Source organism: Bombus impatiens, unplaced genomic scaffold, assembly GCF_000188095.3.
Source record: "Bombus impatiens unplaced genomic scaffold, BIMP_2.2 scf_0276, whole genome shotgun sequence".
NCBI classification, from domain to species: Eukaryota; Metazoa; Arthropoda; class Insecta; order Hymenoptera; family Apidae; genus Bombus; species Bombus impatiens.
In genome coordinates this window covers 226773-249886 of record NT_176695.1, presented here as the reverse complement: position 1 = coordinate 249886, position 23114 = coordinate 226773, and the positions used below count along the sequence as shown (strand labels likewise).

The 23114-nt window shown below is 36.1% G+C and overlaps 3 protein-coding genes across 3 annotated transcripts in view; 2 read left to right on the top strand and 1 right to left on the bottom strand.

Annotated features, from left to right (window-relative positions):
• Positions 1-23114, top strand: part of LOC100748844 — a 403660-nt gene that overhangs the window by 157914 nt on the left and 222632 nt on the right. The gene's annotated exons all lie outside the window — the stretch shown is intronic.
• Positions 19085-20471, top strand: LOC105680654 (peritrophin-1-like). Its single transcript, XM_033320323.1, has 3 exons — positions 19085-19091; positions 19705-20253; positions 20356-20471. The coding sequence occupies exons 1-3, from the start codon at positions 19085-19087 to the stop codon at positions 20469-20471; spliced, it is 672 nt and encodes a 223-aa protein (XP_033176214.1).
• On the bottom strand, positions 22666-22971 carry LOC105680649. Its single transcript, XM_012384696.1, has one exon. It carries the CDS (start codon positions 22969-22971, stop codon positions 22666-22668), a length of 306 nt encoding a protein of 101 aa, XP_012240119.1.

Sequence of the window (23114 nt, the reverse complement as noted above, 5' to 3'; positions counted from 1 at the left end):
GGCATTTAACCATGAATTGTCTGTTGGTTAGGTAGGATTTTAGGATGGAGTAGTAGGGGTGAGGTAGGATCTTTTTGAGCTTGTATAGTAGCCCATCATGCCATACTTTGTCGAATGCCTGTTGGATGTCGAGGAAAACTGCTGAGCAATATTTTTTCTGTTCGAGTGTTTGGCTGATCGTATGAGTTAAGCGGTGGATTTGCTCTACTGTTGTATGATGTTTTCGGAAGCCGAATTGGTGGTCTGGGAGTGTTTTCAAGTTCTCTAGGAGTGGAAGGAGTCGGTTCGTGAGCATCTTCTCAAATAGTTTGGACAGGGTAGGTAAAAGACTAATTGGGCGATAGGAGCTGGTTTCGTATATCGGTTTACCGGGTTTGGGGATGAGAGTAATCAATGAGATTTTCCAGGCCTTAGGATATGTCGAGGGATGACAAAAGAAAGTAATCGGATCCGATCGAAAGTAAAATCATAAGAGTCAGTCTTAGAAAGTTACGCCTGGAGTTCGGAAGTAGATTGTAAAGTGTATTGATGTTAGAAAAAAATAAAGTTTTCTTTTTTTATTTTTCACCTCAAATTTCTTTTTTATTTTGTTATTTTACGTGATACGAGCAAGGGTCCGGGCACAACGTGCATATGCGAGACTGTAAGAAACATCTATTACAAACTATAATGCAATTAAAAGTGAATATTATCAATGAATTGAGTTTAAGTTTAGGTTCGTGAAACAACGCTTTCGTAAAATATTACCATATGTGACACTGTTATATAGAAAAAACATTTTAAAATTGATAATTTATGATTCTTGTGTAGCGGCACAAGGCCGTTGTTACGTCCCGAGACACGCAATGATCCTAAGAAACCGTCATCTTGCTAAAACTACAGCTAACGGCGAACGCGACTCGTTTCGCTGTCCAGGCACAACGATTCTTTCCAGCGGCTTCTTTGGTCCTCATTGTAGTCGCTATTGTTGGTCGCAGAAATATGTACAATGTTGCGATAAAGCGTAAGCGCCGACGGGCCGAAATTGTCGAGAAACTTCAATAGGGCTAATGGCCCATCAATATGCCTTCGGTACCTCAGTCGGTGGTTAGTCAAGAGTCGAGTTGCGAGGAGTTCAGTAGTTGCAAGTGATCAGCCGAGTCGACAACAAGTTTGGGGCAACAGTCCTAGTAAGGACCAGGCAACACGCGCTAGTAACGTTAATAAACGCACTGTTACATTAATACGGCGAGTAATCCTTTGGCATCTTTCACGTTCTACCTGTCACTTGACTTGCAATATTTTAGTAATAATATTAATTTTAATAGTGAGAGTTAGTCCAATTATTTCTCAAGTAATCGCGACTTTTTATCAAATTTTTTTATATCAAATTTCGGAGGAATTATGTGAATATCAAATGATTATGTTTCGGAACTTGAAGGAACGTAGTTTTGGCGCTTACACTCGTGTGTTTAATACGATTCCGGATTCAACGAGAAGAACGAGCAAACGACGAAGAGGCTCCATCACGTCGCGATGCCTACATTCACCTCGCTGCGCGACTAATTAGCGTTCTCGTTTCCTCGTGAAAACGTCGTCCGTGTACACATACCACATGCCAGTTTGCAACGTTGGTTTTACGCAACATCAAACGTGTGCACGCCCACGAGTATACATATTCGACTCCATGATCCTGATAATTATTGCATGAGAAATATGATGGTCAGAATGATGAATCTTTCAAGCTTTCAGCGACTTTTGCTAACTACGTTTTACCAAGTTGATCGCTAAAAGCATTCTTTGGTAGCCGTATTTAGCGATTAACCAGAAAATGAAATATGAAAGCTTGTGTTAATGAGTCAGATCAAATTATAGATCGGTTTATATTTGTGGTTTCTTCTATTGCTTGGTTTTGAGGACGTGTTGATGTCTACTTTAAAGGGGAATTACGAATTAGATCAGAAACGAGATTGGTTGAAGTAAATTAAACACTCGTGCTACACTTGTCATTATTTTAGAAAAAATATTTTTCCAATTTCTGAAATGAATTTGGGAATGTGGTGAATAATAAATAAATCATGATTGCCTAGACCTGTATAAGATAACAAGTGGATTTTCCTCGCGTATTTAATTTCTTTCCATTATCGATTCGTAAAGGTGCATACCTACTTTCTCGTTCTAACATCTACAATATATGCATATTTAACATACGTCACAAAAGATATATCTTAACAAACACGAAGATGGTACCCCATTGGGGATAGCCACCCACATGATAACCAAACAGATAAAAAATTCTACCAAATGTCCAAATTGGACAAATTGTGAATGTGAAATTTTAAATAAAAAAAAAATATACGTATTTACAATATATACAATATCTACAAAATTTACTCAGAATTTCTACATTTATTTCTACGAAGAAGAAACAATTTTTATTCTCGGGATCCTTAAATTCTTGAAAGAAAAGAAATTTAATTAATGTAATGCGATTGTTTTGGCTTGCAATTAACTTTACTGCTATTCAAGTTTCATTTATCCTCTTCAAGGTCGATATCTTTTCTTATATCAATCAATACGATTCAATATTTTCTCTTTCAACCTTAACAGTAAATATTAAATGAATACAAAATCTCAATGACAGTAGCGTGAAAAATGTTAGCCTCTATAAAGAATTCTCTTATAGTTCTTCCATCGTAGATTCTTAAAATTTCACACACAATCAGTTCCTCAACAAATAATTGTCAAAGCAACCATAAAATCACGAAGCCATTAGAAATGGGGTTGGTTGGCAAAAGGTGTTAACACGACAACGTCATCGTGTTTCCTGTAGCAATAAGGATGTGAGGCGAAGAAGAAGATGAAAGGAAGTGACTGCGGGAGCGAGAAACGATTGAAGGAAGTCTAGCACTTTTGTGTCGAACACGACACTAACCGGTTTCGCATCTCGTCTCTTTTTCTCACGCAGGATATTCGATCCTTGAGAAACGATACGTAACGAAAAGAACGATCGAGAAACGAAGACACACGAGGGTCGTGGTGAAAAGTGCATCGAAGAAACTTCTCCGGGACGAAAAAGGAAGATCCTGAGGTCAGATCCGTGGATACGATACGTTTCTTGGTTACAGACGGTGGACGGTTGGGAAAAGTCACAGGGACGTTCCACGTTCGACACGATTTCTTTGCACGTGATATGGAACAAGAATGTCAGGTGGGTTTTTTTCCGGGAAACGAGTGTGTCCGTTTTCTTGAACCCATCTCTCTCTCTCTCTCTCTCTCTCTCTCTCTCTCTTTCTTTTTATTTGGTTTGTTCTTACTTCTCTTCCTGATGAGTGTAATTGATTCTTTCGCCAATTTCTTTTATCGCGAGACAGATGTGTATATGGTACTGCCTTTCAAAAGTATTAGGTTACTATCGAAATATATTTGTAATATACTATTAAAATTACTTTTTGAAGATCAACGTGTTGTATCAAAATTGATGTTCTCTGTTTGAAAAATTATTTACTCTTAAATTACTTTATTTTTAAATCATAAGGCAGATGACAAATGTTCTCTTAAATTAATAAAAAACTTCAATTAATGTATTGTGCAGAGTATTATTCTAGTTTCACCTGTTTAGAATTTCACACGTATAAGTATATATTAGATATATTATTTATAAAAACTTTATTCCTTCAAGGTTCTGGGATAGACGATTCCTCGCACTGATACCAGGCATCACTGCCTTTCTCGCTCCCTGGTCAGATCCTTTAAACAAAATCTCTATTTTTTGGCAATGCGACGTCGAATTGGATGATATCAGTTAAAGCTATCTCCCGCAGCTTCTAAACAGTTATATTATCGAAACCTCATAACTCTGCAACTTCGAGTCGTCGGATGTCGACTTTCCAAACATACCCTCAAGCAGTCTGCCGAGGACTTTCGTGAGCGAGTCTTCGGCCCAATTATAAATTACTATAATTACTAGTAAGGCTAAATAATGATAGGTTATCTGCCATTGCGTCGATGATAAGTTCAAATATAAGGAGAATATAATTTCTCAACATTATTACGGAACATTCTCAAAATTTAATTGTTAAACTGCTTCTAATATTTCCAAAATTTACTTCACAACACAATTGCACTCATCGATTTCAACACGATGTGATTTCCAAAATGCTTCACCAGAATATCCAGAACACCCCTTTCTGTCCTTTAGATCGTTCTCCGAGGTATTCTTCTCGTAAACGCGGGGCTTCCTTTGCTCTCATTGAATTTCTGTACCATCCTGACTCTCCGTGGTTCACTCGGATTCTCCGTAGAATCGGTAAATAATTTATGAAACCCAGTTCTCTCCCGGCTCGATTTCACGGTGCGACGCATCCGTAGAAAAATTCGGTGGAAGCCACCGTCTCTCGATTTGCTCCGGCAAAGTGTGCCGTACATCCGGAGGACGTTTCCGGAAATCGGACATTTTTGAGGAGAAATACGGAGACGGGGTGGGTTAGGTCTCGTCGCCGCGAAACTATCGAAAAAGAGGCGGTCTCTTCTTGTCGTTCTTCGAGGGTTTACGATCTCCTTAAACGGGCTTTCTTCGCTTCTATACAGTCCGTGGTCGTGCTGTTATGGTTGTACGTAATGATCCCTCAGAATCTTTTGAGGGTGCTTTCTTGAAAGTTAAGTCACGTGTCATGAATAAATTTGATTTCTTTCTTCCGGTGTTGAACACTTTTCTTTTTACAGTTTATTGAGTTAATGTGGTAGATTATCTTGTGTTTTGTAGATCAGAGACGTTTTGTATGATCGTCTTAAAATACTTATTAATCGTGACTTGTAACCTTGTGATTTTAAAATTTACAAGTACTTTTAGGTATCAAAATCAAATTTTCACTTGGGTTCTTTGAAACGATTAAATGTTGTTTAAGCGTATCTTTAATGACCAGTTGACGAGAACTAAATTCGTACTTTGAGTGAACAGTTAACATAGTATTCAAATAACGGTAATTCGGTGATTCGACTCTAAAAACTGCTAATATAATAGTTTCTGTTTCAACAACTTCGAGAGAATAATTTATGGTCATGTCCAAAAATATATTTGTATGAACCGTATATGCTCCCCAGTGTACACGATTTGTCGAACAAGTCTACCCAGTGTTTCGATAAAGGCAATATCGCGAGATCTACATGGCGAAATCTGAAGAAGTTCCATGAAATATCTGTGGAGTTTTATCTCGCTTATAACACTACGATACACTAGGGGATGGAATAACGTTACAGGAAACCTTCCAGCGTGACAGCCTTGTTTCATCGTGAAATATAATCGGCATGGATGTCATCGTCCCCACAGACTTCTCGAAACATCATCTATCTCAAACTACTACAGCGTCCTAACGATTATTAACATCAACCAACATCACATGAAGAAGAAGAAGAGAAGGAGGAAGAGGAAGAAGAAGCAGCAGCAGAGAAAGAAGAAGATGACGAACTTGCAACAGCAACCTTAGCAAATACTTCAGATTTTCTCGTGGAGCCCTGCCCCCGAGGGTAACCTTCGTCAATTATAAATTTATACAAGCTTTAAGCGCCCAGGAGCACTTCAATCATCCCCGGTTGCTCCTTTCCTGTTCCACAAACACTGGACCAGCTCGCTTGCATTGCTCAGCGTCCGAAAACCAACGACCTCCACTGAAACTTCTATCGGGAGGGATTTTAATATCCGCCAACAAAGCACAAAGTTTCAATCCTCGCCTCTGGTTTTGCTGGAAACGTTTAAACGTCGACGCTTCTGGGACACGTTTTTAACTTTTCTTTAGAGTGCACATGGCTACGGCTGTGGTTCCTCTATGCGGCGGAGCTCGTCGCGAATATTCTCTTTGCGTAAAAGAAAGCGTTAACATGTCCGCTGCGGATTCCATTTTCATTTCCTACTGTATGCTACCAAATAATTTACATATAATATGTGTCTTTATTGTGAACATTACATATATGTATAATACGAATTATTATAAAATATTTTTTCATAATTTTGGCATCTTTAGTTCACGTGTCACGTTCAAGTCGATTCGATACAGACCACACATGATCTAAAAGTGTGTGTCAACTCGAAAGTACGTGTTAGATACATATGTAACATTGAACTGACGGAAAAAAACAAATAAACTAAAGAAATTAACAGATAGCTGATTTCTTCCGATCTTTTTCGAAATAACGATATTTCCAATATGTAGTTAGATACAGTTTTTTTTATTTAGTTGTTTACATTCACAATTTGTCCAGTTTGGTAGAATTTTTTAGCTGTTAGATTATCATGTGGATGGCTACCCCCGGTGGGATACCATCTTCGTGTTTGTTAGGTTGTGTCCTTTGTGAGGTCTGCTGGGTGTTTCCTTTTCAGCCTTCTTTCCATGTTTGAGGTGTTGATCGTTTCCACAGCTAGCCGGTTTGGGTGTGTTCCTATTCCTTCTTTATATTTTCCTGCGTGTCTTCTAATTTCCTCTTTGACCGTTGGTATTCCCAGGTCCTTCCGTAGATCCTCGTTTCTAACGTACCATGGGGCGTTTACTATTGTTCTAAGAATTTTAGCTTGTACTGTCTCTATTTTGTTAAAATGGCTCATTGCTGCTGTCCCCCATAGTGGTATTCCGTACGTCCAGATTGGTTTTATGATCGTTTTGTATATTTTTAATTTATTTTCTATACTTAATTTGGATTTTCGATTTGTTAGCCAATGCATTTGTCTCTTTGCCGTCTGTATTTTGTCTATTATTGATTTAGTATGCTGTTTCCATGTGAGTTGTGTTTCTAGGTGAAGTCCTAGGTATTTAACTTGCCTTGTTTGCGGTATGTGCGTGCCGTTCAGTAGGATGTTTGGTGGTGTCTGTTTTCGCAGCGTGAATGTAATATGGTTGCGTTTATCGGGGTTTGCTTTTATTTGTTTACCTTGCAGCCACTTTGCTATTTTTGTGATATGTTCTTGTAGTAATTTGACTGCTGTCAGATACAGAATGAGAACAGTAAGCTAATTACTACCGAATAACTCGTTAGTTGAGCACCGATTTTAATTCGTGCTACTACTTACGGTTTATTATTACACGGGTCTCATCCGTAGTTGGCATGCGTATCCACAGGTCCTTGGATGGATGTCGACTACAATCGGCGTTCGGAAAAAGAAAGGTAATATTCCCAAACGTCCCTTCAAGTTTTTCGGCTTTCTGATCACGCACCACGGTGTACTAATCCCACGAGGCGATTCTTAGAATACAATGATAAAACGTACGATGATTTACGCAGCCACGTCATCGCTTAATCAAGGAATCTTGTTATTCTATAGCGAAATCGCGTTACGAATACATTTAATAGCTTTTGCACGTGAACGGCGTAAATTCATCGGTACATTATTGAAAACGTCAGAAACCACTCGCGGCCATGCTTCTGCCCTCGCACTCCTCTCTTCGTCTTCGTTTCTGCTCAGTCCTCCTTTTCCGTCATCCGCATTAAAGGGATCTCTCTCTTGTTTCATCCCCTGGGTCGCTCGAACGACTTCCATCCTCTCGCTTCCTTCTCGGCTTTCTTCCACCGGCTGTTGGCCTAGAGAGAACAAGAAAATGTACCTGGTGATTTGGCGATGTACGATTGAGAAATTGAGATGGATTGATGGTTCTACGGTTAATCCGAAATTTTTAAAGGGTTGAGTATCGGAGGGAGATTTACGAGATTAAGTGAACTGTGGAAGCAAGAAATCGGGGTGAAAAGGTAAATATAAAATAGGAATATTTTTCATCGTTAATTTTGTAGTAAAAAAGGCGAAGAGATTTGGTTTAATTTCTTCCGAGACACCCTATACGCAATTCAAAAGAAAGAGGGAAAGAAAATTGAGATTGGGCAGAAGAATCGTTGGTCGAACATCTAAGAGTAATTGCAGCGTGTCTTCGATCGGCGTTTTCGAGATTCGATGAGATCTCGATTTCAGACGGCAGCCTTTCCTTAGAATCATCATCATCTACTGAATTCTTTCTCTTCCTTCCTCTTATCGTCCGAGGTAATCCGATTGTCGAGCCAACGTTCTATTATCAGCGTCGACCAGTAACCCTCAAAGGGAATTAATAATCGGATATTTAATTGCTTAAGGTTCTCGAGATAAATCAACGTGCGCAGCAAGCTGTTCTTTACCCAGGAACGAAACAACATGCAGCTTTCTCTCTTTAGAAAAATTTTACAGAGAAAAATTGTGAAAGTTAATCGAATAAATAAATTACGCGGAAACAGCGAAGAAATTACAACACGCGAAGGGTGTTCATTAATTTAATATAATAATCAACGTCATCGCGAAGAGGACAAAATTAAGAACCAACGAAAGTACGGATAGAATTGCACGCTCGCTGGCGACAGTCTAGCGTGTTTATTTTAAGAGCACCCTTGGCTCATGCATAAAAGATTAAAAGCGTTTAAAATTTAAATGTGGTCCAAATAAAAGAGGAGAAAAAATCATGCAAGAAAGGAAAGAGAGAGACACACTACGAAAAGAGAATGCTTCTGGCGACCATACAATTTTCTATTGATATTCTTCGCATTACTGCTTTTCGAATCCATAATTTTTCTAGTATTCCTTTAGATGCAATCGACTGCCATTCGTTCATCGCAGTGAACATTTCAAACATGGTGTTGATGTGGCGAATATTGAGTTGTAGAGTGGTTCTCATTCGTTGATAAGTTAAATAAAACAATGATTTCGTTTATTAATAAAATAGCGATATAACAACTGTGGAATCGAGCGAAAGGATTTACGTTTGGTAGAGGGGTGTGACAAATCCTGTTCGCTCTTGTGATGTATGATTGGAGAAGATTGATTGATTGTGATTTAATTTGACCTTCCTGAGATATGAATGAAATTCTGTCGAAACATGCGCTATTTTAGCATTTTTAACACGTTGACTGGCACGACACTCGTATTCGGCTGACAGCGAAGTTTTCGGTAGGGCCGCGTCACCCGTATTCGGGTGTCGCTTATTTGACTACTTGCGAAGGATCGTCGTAGGTATTTGAAAAGATATACCAGAGGAAATAATAAAACTATCGAATTGTTATAAGAGTAATACGAAAATGGTTTATTAAAAAAATTATTTATGTAAAACTTTAAAGCTTTCTATACGTAGCTGAGGTTGGTCGCGACGATTTGGACAATAAGTTGTTGTTTTCTTTAAATTCTCTCGTGCCTTTGTTCGGCCCATTCGCGACTTTTATTTGCATAACATAGTTTGCATGCGCGTCTACTGCTTCTTCCGGAATCATTTTTCCGAACGGCGATATTACGCTGACTCCGTCGAAGACAAGGATTTTTTGTATTTTTAGACAACCCTAATAATTTTGCAATTGATAATTCTCTAAATATTCTAATATTTATATTCTTCCTTGTTTTGTAAACCGTCAAAGCGTTTACAACAGAAATTCGCAGAAGGAGTTGAATGCCAAGTTTTCTACACCATTTGATTCCTTTTCTAATTGTGGTGGCATAAGGAACCATTTGGTCGGAATAACCTGTATCACATTTTCCTTCATTATATTCGACAACAGCTAGTGATTTTAATGTTGCGAACAAACGAAACGAGAGATCATTCTTGAAATCACAATTTCAGCGACTCGCATTACTAAAATATCGATGGGACTACCTAGCAGAGACCTTGGTACTGCCGCACGCGTGGCCTGACGGAGATTTCTTTGAAAACTCATGTTAACATCTTGTATCTTCCCTTCCATCGCGTGTTGTGTCTTTGGTAGGCGAACGAATGATGTATTGAGTGATGTATAGAGTTGTGCATCGATGTGGTGAAACGTGCATCCCGATATGAGGATCTGAGTTATGTCATAGGAACCGCTAGGTTGGTCGTTGCATGTTGATTTGGAAACTTCAAAGCTTATGACAGAGTCTCGTCGATAAACATACATGCAGTTGTAATTAAATTATTCACTTATCATCCGAGTACTGGCCCGCAGACGGTCTAAACGCTAATATTATACTTTTAAAAAATAGCAATTTTTTTCAACCCTAACATAAACTTAGCCTAACGGAACATCGCGTTATAACACTCAACAATAACAAAGCTTCTGTCCGTCGAGCCTTTATACTTTTACTTGAAATGTGAAAAACGTGGAGGCTTCAAATATTCCAACACATATTGAAAAGTGAAGAGGTACTAGATAAAACGTCTAAAATTTGAAGGTACATTAGCGTTTCCAACAATGCTGCTATTGTCGTATAATAATTGGTATCCAACATAATCTTGGAATAAGAAAACTAAAATGTAGATCGAATAATTCCATGAACCAATTGAAAATTCATAATCAATCATTCGCGTGTTAGACACACATGGAACTTTGAATAGTTTCAAGTGGTTCTCAATATAAACTCGCGGTAAGTGCACTTCGAACAGCGCAATTCTCTTTATCGTCCACGTCTATTCGTTCCTCGTTTCTTTATCTTTTTCACGCTTTCAGGTTTTGTCGTTTCTCGGTCTCACGCGACAACTAGACGCCTGATAACGAGCAAAGATAAAAAATGATAACAACGCGACGATGCGGCGCTGGCGGTTTGCTCCTTTGTCGCTTCTTTCTCACGTCAGTCGTCGGACAAAGGGGTAATTTCGAGGGTGACAGGGGCAAAAAGAGGACGAGGAAAAAGAGAACACGAAATCGCTCCTCGGAGAGAACATTCTTGAATAGAGTTTTGATTTCGGATCCCTCGCGGACGACGTGCCGGAAATTTTTCGCGATTTTAAATGCCACGATCGTTTTGTATCGCGTATGTTGCATCACTTCGTTTCGTGTGCTTTTATTCTACGCTTTAAAAAGTAAAAATGTAAAAATTGCGTCCTCTTTTTGGTAATTTTTCTGATAGATTCGTAATATCAGCGATTAGGGATGCATCCCTTAATACTAGAACTACCACACCAGTCAAATTGACTGGTTTTATAATTTTATTTTAAAATTCCTACTTCATGTTATATTTTTTTCGCATTGATGTAACGACTTTCGCAACGATAACTAAAAGAATAATATAATGAATTTTATTTTGTTTTTTATGTATCAAACTCAAAATAATTCTGTATCAAGGTTACTTATACCAACATCAGTCAAAATAACTGGCACTTGCCAAAGTGTAAAAGGGTCCTGCGATCTGTTTATCGAATCCCAATTAACTAGTTCCCTCGTTTTCTACAACTTCCCACTCGTTTTCTAAATTTTTACTGCGTATTATTAGATATGATATCAGTTATCATAAAAATTCTTAATTGATCGCTAGATACCAACGCTAGAAATATCAAACCAGTCAAAATGACTGGCTATACAATTTTATAAATGTGTCAACTCTTGTTTAGAGGTCATGGTTCCAGATGGATTAATGATACCAAAAATGTACTACATAACATAGACCTTCTGTAAGAAAGAAATAAATTAATAAATATAAAAATATTCTATTATTACGTATTTTTTAAAGACCAGTCATTTTGATTGGTTTTGGTAGAAATAACTTCCTGTTAACTATCGGTAGTTTTAGTGTTAACTATTTAAAATTGTACTAAGAAAGAAACTCTAGCAAGTCATTGAAAATAAATCGTATAAATTTCTTATGTTAAATGGCATTTAACATAATTATTAATATTTATTTTTTATAAAAACTTGAATCTATAGGTATATTTTCATAAGAAGAGAAATCTAAGGGATAAAGAAATAATTGGTATTTAGATTTATCATACTTACATACAAATTCTTATATTCTATACTTATATACATACTTATATACAAATTCTTATATTTTATACTTACATTCAAATATTAAATAAAAATTCTTCGCAATTTTATTATACTACTAAAGCATTAATATTGGAAGTGGAATTGATACGTTTATTTGATTAATTGAGTGATTAATTTGTTTATATTTTGAAATATATTTTCGCAATGTGGTACAACAGTACTTTAAATTATTGAGGTATATACGAATTCAAGAATTTGTAAAATATATCCCTTGTAACTTTCTATTGTGCCCTTTACAGAATATATGTGTTCCAACTTCATGTTATGCTATTTAAAAACTGTGCTAAGAGTTTTTAAGACTCGTGTCCTCTCTTGTATTATGCCCTGAAAGCATTGTGTCCCTGGAAAAAGCGTCAAAGGTCCTCTGCTTTGTAGAGGTTGACAAGGGTTTAGTTAACCTTTTGGAATATTTCACAGGGTTCGAGGTTTTTTTTGCCAAGATCAAGTCTGAGGTACATTTTTGTAATTGATGTTATTACCTTGCTCAGTTCAATCGTGTTTCTTTATTCTTACAAAATTTCTTAAATTCAAGAAAAATATGAAACAATCGTTGTTAACATACGTAATTTTTCATTGCAATCTTATGTCAAGATTTTTCTTAAAACATTAAAGCTTCTGCCTGATGAAACACAAATGAAATTGAGACATAAAAATTCAGGAACTAAAAATTATGGAACCATGACAACCATCGATCAATACTTACGAAATTAAAAATTAATAGTAAAGATAAATTAGTTTCAGTTGAATTAGTTTTAATCCTTACAAACATGAATATGACATATTTTATTTGCAACAGAAATGAAATTATATGTAAAAAGATAGGAGTCATTTAAATAAATAAATTATTACCCAAATGACGAGTTAACTTGTCTCCCCAGTTAATAGTTTTAACCAAGCAATCAGTTAAAATTGATAAACATTTACTTTAGATCAGACTTCATAAATGCTCCTTACTTTAACGTAAAGAGTTGGCGAATTAGTTAAATTTGTCACGCAACGGAATGTTTATTAGTCGCGGTCGAGTGGAAACCCTGCGACGCCTCATGATGACATCTATTATTCTCCGCAATATCGCATTATCGTCTTTGTGGCGGCAAGTAAATCCGCGGAGGGTAGAGCAAACGTCGGCTCATTGTGATTTCACGTCGCTTCCGGTCGTCGAATCGACATGCGAAATCCGGCCGAGTTATTCTGCTCACGCGTTCCTCAAATGACGCATTAATTCGCGCGGTGTCCGCTTCGCGAGAACTTTCCTCATCGTCGTAATACGCGGTACCGGAAGTTGCGACGAAACTCGCGGATTATAATGTTGTTCCACGTCAAGTGTATTAACTGGTTCTTTGCGACAATGAACTCCAATTCTTTGAGGATCCTGTGCACGTCTCTCGACCGTTCGTTGGTCGTAATTTTCAACTTGTTGAATTTTACTTCAGAACTTTTTACTCGCTAGAACTTTTCTTCTTTTCCTAATCATTAAATATATACGTGTTTTGATAAAATGAACGTGTGCTTCTCTTGAGCTTTAAATGTGATGTTCATACACCCGATATACCTCCATCGTGTTATTCTAATTAATATTATTCATATCTGATATAATTAGGTACATGTTAAATTAGTAATGAATGATCTTCAAATGACGATCTATGTTAATTTAGCGAGATAAGCCTAGTTTATTTGATGAACAAAATGAGATGATAAAGGAAATTGAAATATTACATTAATCGATAAATAAATAGCATTTCATTTGTTAGAACTCATTTAAATTTATATGAGAAGACATGTTACTGTAAAGGTATCAAATTTTATATTTTTGAAAAGCGAAGCTTAGCATATAGTTTCAAAGTAATATATTTAATAATAAGTATATTATATAGTAAAGTCACGAAGCCAGCGAATCCGTGGAATACGATTCGCTTCGAAGATTTAAAAGTTTAGTTTGTCTTGATATTTCAAGTTGATAAAATTTTTAAGTTGCTTAGGAGATTTATAGAAGGACGATTACCTCGATGAATATAAAGTAGATTTGATAACTTGAAGCACAAATCCGTCGTTGAAAGTAGTACTTTGGATTGAAAATTAATACCGTTTCAGTAGTTTGAGAGTTAAGTTAATAGGATAGGTTGAACTACGGTTCAAAGTTGGGCTAGTGGAATAGACCCGTTACTGGTCAGTCATCCGATTAGTGTAACGGCTTTACCGCGTTCGGTAAATAGGATTTGTTTAATCTAAGCGATCGTATATTTCAATTACTGCACCTACACAAAATTTAGAAGTACAAGTTTACTTCACTTTGAATACATTTGTTGCGTTTAAAATACTGGATCGCTTCAGATTTGAGAAAGAAATATTAGAAAGTCAATATATACAGGGTGCATCACAAAAATTTGCACAATCTGTTCTCTTTGAAACTGTAATAGATGTCGGCTTGAAATTTGAACACGTTAAACGGTTCAAAGAGCCTTATATTTTCGAGTATAAGATATAGGTATGCAGAAATGTGAAGAATATGCAGATTCAGATAAAAGTTTTATTAGGCTCGGAAACAGTTATCAAAATAATGAAAAATTAATACACAATTCTACCCCTAGGAGATTCAACCCCACAGCTTCTTACGTTCTAAAATATTATCTCTTTGAAAAGTTAAATGGATCATGCATAACTCGATAAAATAATATAAAAGAAAAGCTGTTGAGCATCTATTATTTCCTTATAAAGCGAAAGAAACTTTTGGGATAGTCATAATATCATATGTAATTTCGGGGAAAAACAGACTGTAACACTTAACGTGGTTCACCTCGTATATTGTTATGCAATCAGATATTGTATACATTATATCTGTTTCAATGATTTTGTTCCATCTATTTGATAACTTTATGATTGCTCTCCCAAAAAATTTCGTTTTCCTCTGCAATGCATTTTACCAATTTATGTTTCTGAGCTTCTAGCTTATTCAATTTTATAATGTTGAAAAAGTTTTGTAAAATAGCATTACAATTAATGTGTAATACGCGTAAGAATATTTTTGTAAAAAAAATTATGTCTACGTTATCAAATTTCTCTTCGATTACTATACTCGATGTCCAATTAAGAATTGTACTTATTTTATTATCTTACAACGACTTATTACTTATAAAAACTTTTGAATCGTATTTTAATCAATACTATCTTCAATTAAAGCAGTGTTTTAAAGAATGACGTAATACAGTATACTACTGATAATCGCACAAGGTGCTGTAATTAAAATCAATTCAACAGTCCGCGATCGTGCTTATCAGACAATATAGATATTGAAATACATTGACTGTTATCAACTTGACTCAATGAAATCGAATTGTTAGTGGTTCGGTCTTGGGTAGGAAATTGTGATGCGTTAATTGCTTGATCGTTTCCCTGTAGGAGATAATCTCATCAGAGGCAATACAGAGAGTCTTGCTCATTCTACAACTTTACCGATGAGAATTCCGAACGTGTGCTCGATTGAAATCAGTTTGACATAACTGTATACATTCCGCGCGATTAATTACGAAGTTACAAAGTGATTTAATTAAATGCCGGCTAATCGAAGCCGTTGCATTACCATTTGAATGTTACTTAATCAACGTGTCAAGTTGAGATTCGCAATTCCCGAGCACACGTCCCGCAGACAGAGTATTAATTTCAACAGGCCATCAGTTTTCGCTTTAATTGGATAGAGTTTGTTCGTCGCGGCACGCGATAAATGTCTGCTAGACGTACCCGCGGAATTTTAATTACTTTTCACCGTAGCTTTCAGTCTCCGATATAACTTTATTTATAACTTTATTTTCGCCGGCTGAACATTTTTCTTTTTCATTAACTTTGCCTACGGAACTTAAAAGCATGGGATCCATAAGAAATAAAGTCTTGAGAGGTATAACTCCGGGGAACGAATGATTATTCCTCGAGAAGAATAGTATAACACGAAAGGATCGCGAAGTATGTGATACGAAACTTGAAATAAGGAATTTATATTCTCTGTGTATTTACTTATATGTACATTTGCTTAAGCCCTTGTACTCTGAAAATCTTTTTATGATAAAACAACCAACCGCACCAGCACATTTTTATAACGAAACTTTGTAAAATTAGTAGTTTTGTTTCGATAAGGTAAGGTGGATAAAAATGGTTATAAATTTGTGACTGTTTATGGATTTATGAGTAATTTAAATGTAGAATATAAAACGATCAATGTAGCTTCTGAATAGCTTAAGTATTCTTTGAACTGCAAAAAATTAATCTCTATCATTCACAAACTAATTTTCTATTCGTTGGAAGAAATCCTAAACCGTGCTTTGTTATAACTCTTTTTATAAAATATACACGTTGTTCCATAAGATCGCAACAATTTCAAATCCATTTTACTTAAAAGTCGTTGACTATCAGAAGTGACACATGAAAAATTGAACATTATACGCTCAGTTTTTATTAATGCGGTCATATCATCAAAGCGTTATCACGAAGATGTAATCAACGCTGTTGAAAAATAACAAGTAAAAGCAGTTTCGAGTTTGAAAGAGGCGAAGGTGAAGCAGCTAACAATTCCACGAATGTTATCCGAAGATAAAAATAAATAATAAAATCGACGTTTTGATTGGCAAGATAAAAGCTTCTATTTGTCCATGTTAAATGATTATTCGACACTTTTCTGAAGAAGTCTCTTTCATCTACTGCACCTGTAGAACGGTTATTTTCTCTCGCAACAATATTAGATGGGCCCAGGCAAAGATCTCTCATGGATGAGCTTTTTGAAGAGAGAGCTTTGCTTACGACAAACTGCTGCAAAGATTTCTTAAGGAAACATTTTTTCTTATACAGATTAGAGTCCTTAACAAACTGAATTGTATTTCTTAGATGTTAGATATATAGTATGTGGTGTGTTGTTAGCGGCTGATTTCCGCAGGTGATGCATTTTGTATGCTCGATCCATTTTGCTGAGAATGAGTTGTTTCGAGGAAATAGACGATTTTGGTGTGGTCGATACTTAATCGGGACAGTAAGCATTTATCTTTCTCGTTCATCATTTTCCATTTATTTTCTAATAATAATAGTGAAAATAAAGATCTGAGATAAATTATTTAAAATAATTGCTTCTTATTTTTATTCCAATTAAAATTCGGTCTGGTTTGGGTTGCTTTTAAATCAGGCGCGCCAAAATTTATAAGAAATGATTTGTAACAAGTTGAGAAAAAATGAAATCGCACCTTGCAACGGGAAAGCGCAATTTTATTAAAAAAATGTTAAATTCTGTTGCTACTAATTCGTTTTATACTGGATTACGCATCATCGTCACCTCGTACAATACAGTATCTTAAGAAAGTACCTTATTCGAATACCTACAGAACACATTACCTACAATAAATGTGATATGCCGATTTTGATGAAAACTTGCAGATTCATAGTGCAGCTAATAATACTGATCACCTACTTTTCCTTTACCGACAATCGTCCACATTTCGCGGATGAAAACTCTCAAAGGATAAATTGTATATTTTCAACAACAAATATAAGCATATAAACAGATTTTAAAGAATCCATCAGATTCTTTGTTCATTATTTTTTGTAAATATTTGACAATTTTAACTAAAATTTGTATGTGCAAATTGGATATCTAAATTCGAAATAAAAAAAGGATAAATCAGAATTTCTATTTTTTCTAAATTGACTAAGATAGTCATTGTTTTAGCTAACTTGAACGAACTTTTGCCTTCTATAGACAATCAAAATTTTCTAGGCTAATTTGGGTGCCATTTTGGTTTGGAAATATTTAATCGCCACATCTTTGCATTTAAGGGGGTGTCCTGAATTAGAATGTTCTAAAACAGCGTCTTTTTGTGGTTTTTTTTCGAAGCGAAAGAAAGAAATGAAGTTATTGAATTTTGAGCTATGGTTTTATATATGTTTGATAAATACAAAAAAAATTTTTTTAAAGTAAAAAAAAAAGAAATTATAACAGATTTCTAAGCCTATTTCATACAGTTTTCAATCGGTGTGAAAGATCCACCTCGTAATTCTTGATCGAAACAAAAAATCAAAAAAGGATTAAATTATTGTATATTTTTCTCCTCGATGAACTAAAAAAGTTCGTCAAAAAGTTTATTTAAATAATTCTTATAGTTTATTTTTTCTTTTTATAAAACACATTTTTTCTTTAAACCCGCCAAAATTCTTAATTTCACACTATTTCCTGCCTTTTTTTAGTTCATTTTTTTTGTTGCCTCTCGATATCCCCACTACGAACGCGTTTGTTAGATGTCCGCGACAGTTTCCGCGTATGCGTTCTTCCGAATATTTGGCGAAAGAACCGTAGGGATATCGATGGTACATTTGGCATGTCGGTCTTACGCTTTCAAGGTCGCTTTGTGTCACGAAACCATCGGAAAATTCCGTGGTCGAGTGTCACCACATGTAGATAAACATAATCGCTTTTTCTTAGCAGAAATCATAAAAGGTTTCGACGACTAGATTTTGCAAAGATATACGAATAAAACACGGAGATAATTAATTCACTATTCTATTGGTATTATCGTGTTACATAATTCACGATAAATATACCAGATCTGCGCAATAAATAACATATTTCCGATTTATAATTACAGATACTTATGCTTCGTTCGTTAAAATTATATTACAATCCTATCGTGTTACGATCTTATCTGTATCATTGTGAACAGGATAAGAATTTTAAGAACTTTCGTTCTAAATCTTTATCAATACGTTATAAAATCCAATCGAATAATTCGATTTTGTTACATATATAAGGTGTGATCTTGTTTAAACCATGTTGTCTTGTTTACACCATTATAGTTGTCTGTCATTAATTACTTTCTTTTTATGATACTCTTCCAAGAGTAATTTACTTCTCTCATTGAAATTGTTATACAGAATCGCTTGCTTCGAATTTCTCGACATCTTCAATACTTTGATTACAGTTTGCATTCACAGCCCTCCTAAATATATATCTAGGTACATAACACATTTTCTTTATCGTTATTAACGATTTATCCCAGCATTGCACCTTTGATATGTAAAACGCAAAACGATAAGACGATTTATACGTGAGTGATAATTCTAAAATTGTGAGTTATATAATAAGGGGAATTACCGTTTGAAAATACTTTAAACGTAAATCGCCAAATGATTGTATCGTCCGATACAAAGTAGAAAGATATGTTGATAGATATGGTGATAAGTTAGCTATAAAAGTCAAATCTTATAACTTGGCAATGTCAGTTCCTTCCCAAAAACCGACTATAAGAGAGTTTGTTACCTCTTCATTGTTAGAAATAAATCTGTTAGAATGAGAGGTGAGTAATTTTACTTGTGATATAGTTCGTAACCACGTATGTTGCTTTTGAGATATTATTTTAGTTTCGCATATCCTTATATCGCATATATTATACGAACAATGTATTTTGTGAGAGAATATAGAGAACGAAATAAATTTTTTCGGCTACTGGTGAACATCAATGACGAAGGAAGTTGTTTTCAATTACGAATAACCATCGAAGATGAATATTTTTTGCTTATTGGAAACCACTGTCGAAAATTGTTATGCTGCTAACTGTTACACTTAGCATTCCTATAATTAACACTGTGTCGTATATGCATTCATCAGGTTGCTACACTGACGATTAATACTGTTTTTAGTTACCTATAACCATTAACGATAACCAAATTCCATTGATTAGCAATAATGGATCTCGTTTTAGTCCGTCACTGATGATAATAATCAAAAAATATTAATCACTTATACTACTCATTTGTAATCAGTAACTGTAAAAATTAAAATCACCAAATTCGTCACTAAATTTTTTGATCGTTAGTTTGCTATTTAAACAACAATTAGCTTTTTCTTCATGACACGCAAAATAGTATTGACATGCAGAATGCCAGATTCGTTATTTTCTTCTATTTCAGATTTATTATTACTAGCCATTGCCGTTTTGGCAGTGACAGGGAACGCTTTTGCCGAAGTATACAAAATTCCGAGAGGTCCAGCAGAATCTTCGAGCAAAACGAGAGAGTCTAATGTCCACCTCAAACAAATCGACTTACTACCTCATGCAACAGAGGAAAGAGGTGTAGATTGTCCTCTAGAGGGATATACATTCTTACCGCACGAATCTTCTTGCACCAAGTATTACTCTTGCGAAAACGGAAATAAGTATATGGGTGAATGTCCTGAAGGCATGATATATGATTACATTAGAGAAGTTTGCGATTCGCCGCATGCCGCCATATGTATAAACCAAAAGTATAACGACTTTTACAACAATGATAATAATTGCCATTTTCCATCTGATTGTCCATCCTTTGGCCATAGTCGTTATTCTCATGAAATAGATTGTAGTTTATATTACGAATGCTCCAATGGTCGCAAATGTCTTCTGAAATGTTTCGACGGGCACGTCTTCAATCCAGTAATCAGCACGTGCGATATACCCAAGAACGTACCCAACTGCCGCAGTTAGATACCTACTATGAATGCAGTGTAATCCTTGCGATGTAGTGTCGGTGTTAACAATATTCCTCATGAATGTTACTGTAACAGATATTATAAATGCTCAGGCTATATGAAACTTCTTATGACGTGCAAAAGTGGACAACTCTTTGACTATACAGAAGAAAGATGCATTGATAGTAGTCATGCTTACTGTTATATGGACAGTAATACTAGGAATTGAGAAACTTTTGGTACCTAGTACAACACAGGCTTTTACACAGAAGATTGTCAAAAATATTGTAGATGTAGCGATAGGAACGTGTATATCGAGCAATGTGCCAACGGTCTGTACTACGATATAATATTGGGAGAACGTGCCTCAAAACGTAAATTTATCGTCGAACTGTCCGTCTCTACCTGATTGTAGCAGTAGTATTGGTGTTGTATCCCATTATTGTAAATTTACACTTTGCTATGAATACGACGGAAAGTCAAATATTGCAAGGTATGCGATACTGGATTAAAGTTATATTATATACTTGGAAGCTGTGTGAGTAAAAATGCTTAATGTGGCAACTGCAACTTACTGGCAAACAAAATATTTTTGGTTGGATATACCATTTGTGATTAACTTGCCTTAAAAGCTGGAAAATGAATCGTAGAATCAGAAAGAAATGAATTTGTAGAATAATCACTAAAGGTAAATGCTTTGTTGTAATACCTTCGAGTATCTCTGAATTTCAGAATATTACGATGTTACAAGGTTAAAATGTAATGCTGCTTTTATATATTATTTAATTTATGTAATCTTTTAGGATAACTGCATTGAATTTGACACAGATCGCAAATTTTCTGTAAATAATAAAATTAGTGATAAATGACACCATTTAATTAGCATTCTTTCTTATATGTACACATAGCATGAAACGATATTAATTTAATTATATTCGATTCATCGCCATGTATATTGTCACGATTTTATTTTGTAAAAATGCGACTGATTAACAAAAACATTACCATAAATGTAGTAGTTACATACAAAGCAAACGTAAATCAAAGATGCCATGTGAAATGTAAAAGATCGGATTATAAAACATTCGATGGAAATAAAAGTTGCTCGATATTGCACTGTATTCTATATATATTAAATGATTTATCAAATTGGACTATACCTATGGGGTGATAAAAATTTAATTTCCTTTACCAATAGTTAGACATAGTACATAGTTTAAAGATGAATATCGAAATGTGCATAGTCGACAAAATTGTACCTTCGGCGACTATGGAAAATGAAATATTCAAGACCACGTTTAAAAATATGGGCGTTATATGGTGCATATAAAGTACTAGTCACTAACGTTACAAAAGCATTGCAAAACGTAAAATATGTTTCCGCTACTGTTGTTATTTGGTCCTCGAAAAATCGGCGATATTTTTGGCCTGAGAATATACTTGAAAGAAGATCATCGGTTTTGTCATAGCGTCGCTTCAAACGCACACATTCGCTCAAATTGCTCTTAAATTGCAGACGTTCATGCTTTGTATAAGTTAAGTTTTCTTAAAACTGTTGCAATAATGATTTAGAACGTGCAGAATTTTGTCAAAGCCATTCCAAATTTTCGTGTACAATACGAAACAGATGTGGTGTATTTTGGGGAAATTACTGACTTTTACGCCAGTGACAGTTTTCTTCATATCTTCGTCGTAGTGCTCATTCACATATTTATGATCGCGTCTATTCGTGTTACGTTTCAAAAATTTACACGGTGTATCATAAAAATGTGCTCCACTTTGCGATTTGTCATCCCGTCCTGAGAACGGTGACATTATTGAAGAAAAAACTGAAATGATTCATTTTTTCAAATATTAGCTAATACGGAGAAGATTTTTTCGTTACATGAAACATTAGACACCTTATGTAACTTCACAGAGAGACATTTCAATTTGTTTTACATGGATGAATTATTGATATTTCTGCGTTCTCTTACAACTGCTATAAATAAAGTACAGACTGAAAACAATATGTACTATGGATGTCTAATCTCATGCTTCCTATATGTTCGGGAGCAAATTAATAAATCGAAGTTATTCAATTCGGGAGACTTTTTTTTCGTGGAGGAAACCTTCATAGGCGTCCCGCGCCCTCCGGGAAGAGAGCGCCGGGTAATGCCGGATTCGTACCGGCTAAAACCTCCACGATGATTGTCCTGACGATTAGTAGGAGAACCCCGGGACCACCTTTTCGTATTGCTGCTAGGGCACTCTTTCGTCTTCTCCCCGATGATGTAATCGGAAGTCATCCTTGGTTGATTGGGCCGTTAGGGGGACCACTCCTCCTAAGATCAAGCTGCCTGGGCCGTCGTGCAAATCCAAAGGGGAGGCCAGACCCTCTTCGGCGTGACGGTACTCCGGCGTGACGGCACTCTCGATGGGTGTTATCCTCTCACCCTTTCTCTTTTGGCGCGCTCCTTTGCGCGCATGACTTGCTCGCAGTAGGGGCAGACGGCGATGTATTCCTGTTTCCTCCTCAGCATTGCTTCTACGATCACTTCGGGGGCCAAACTCTCACCGATGGCGAGTCGTAGGACACGGCGCGGTTCCTCCCATGCCGGGCAGAACTGCAGCGTGTGCTGTGCCGTGTCTTCTTCTTCCTCGCAGTGATGGCACGTACTAGTCACCTCCCGCCGAATCCTTAGCAGGAACTCCCCGAACGCTCCGTGCCCGGTGAGCACCTGCGTCATCCTGTACGTTAGCGGGAGTCCGCCATGATCTCTCCAGACCTCCCAATTCGGTAGGACCGCTCCAACGCCACCGTTCCAAGTCTCGAGCCTTTCCTCCCCCGGAAGTAGCGGACCGACTGGCCGGCAGAGGGCGTATCCCCGCC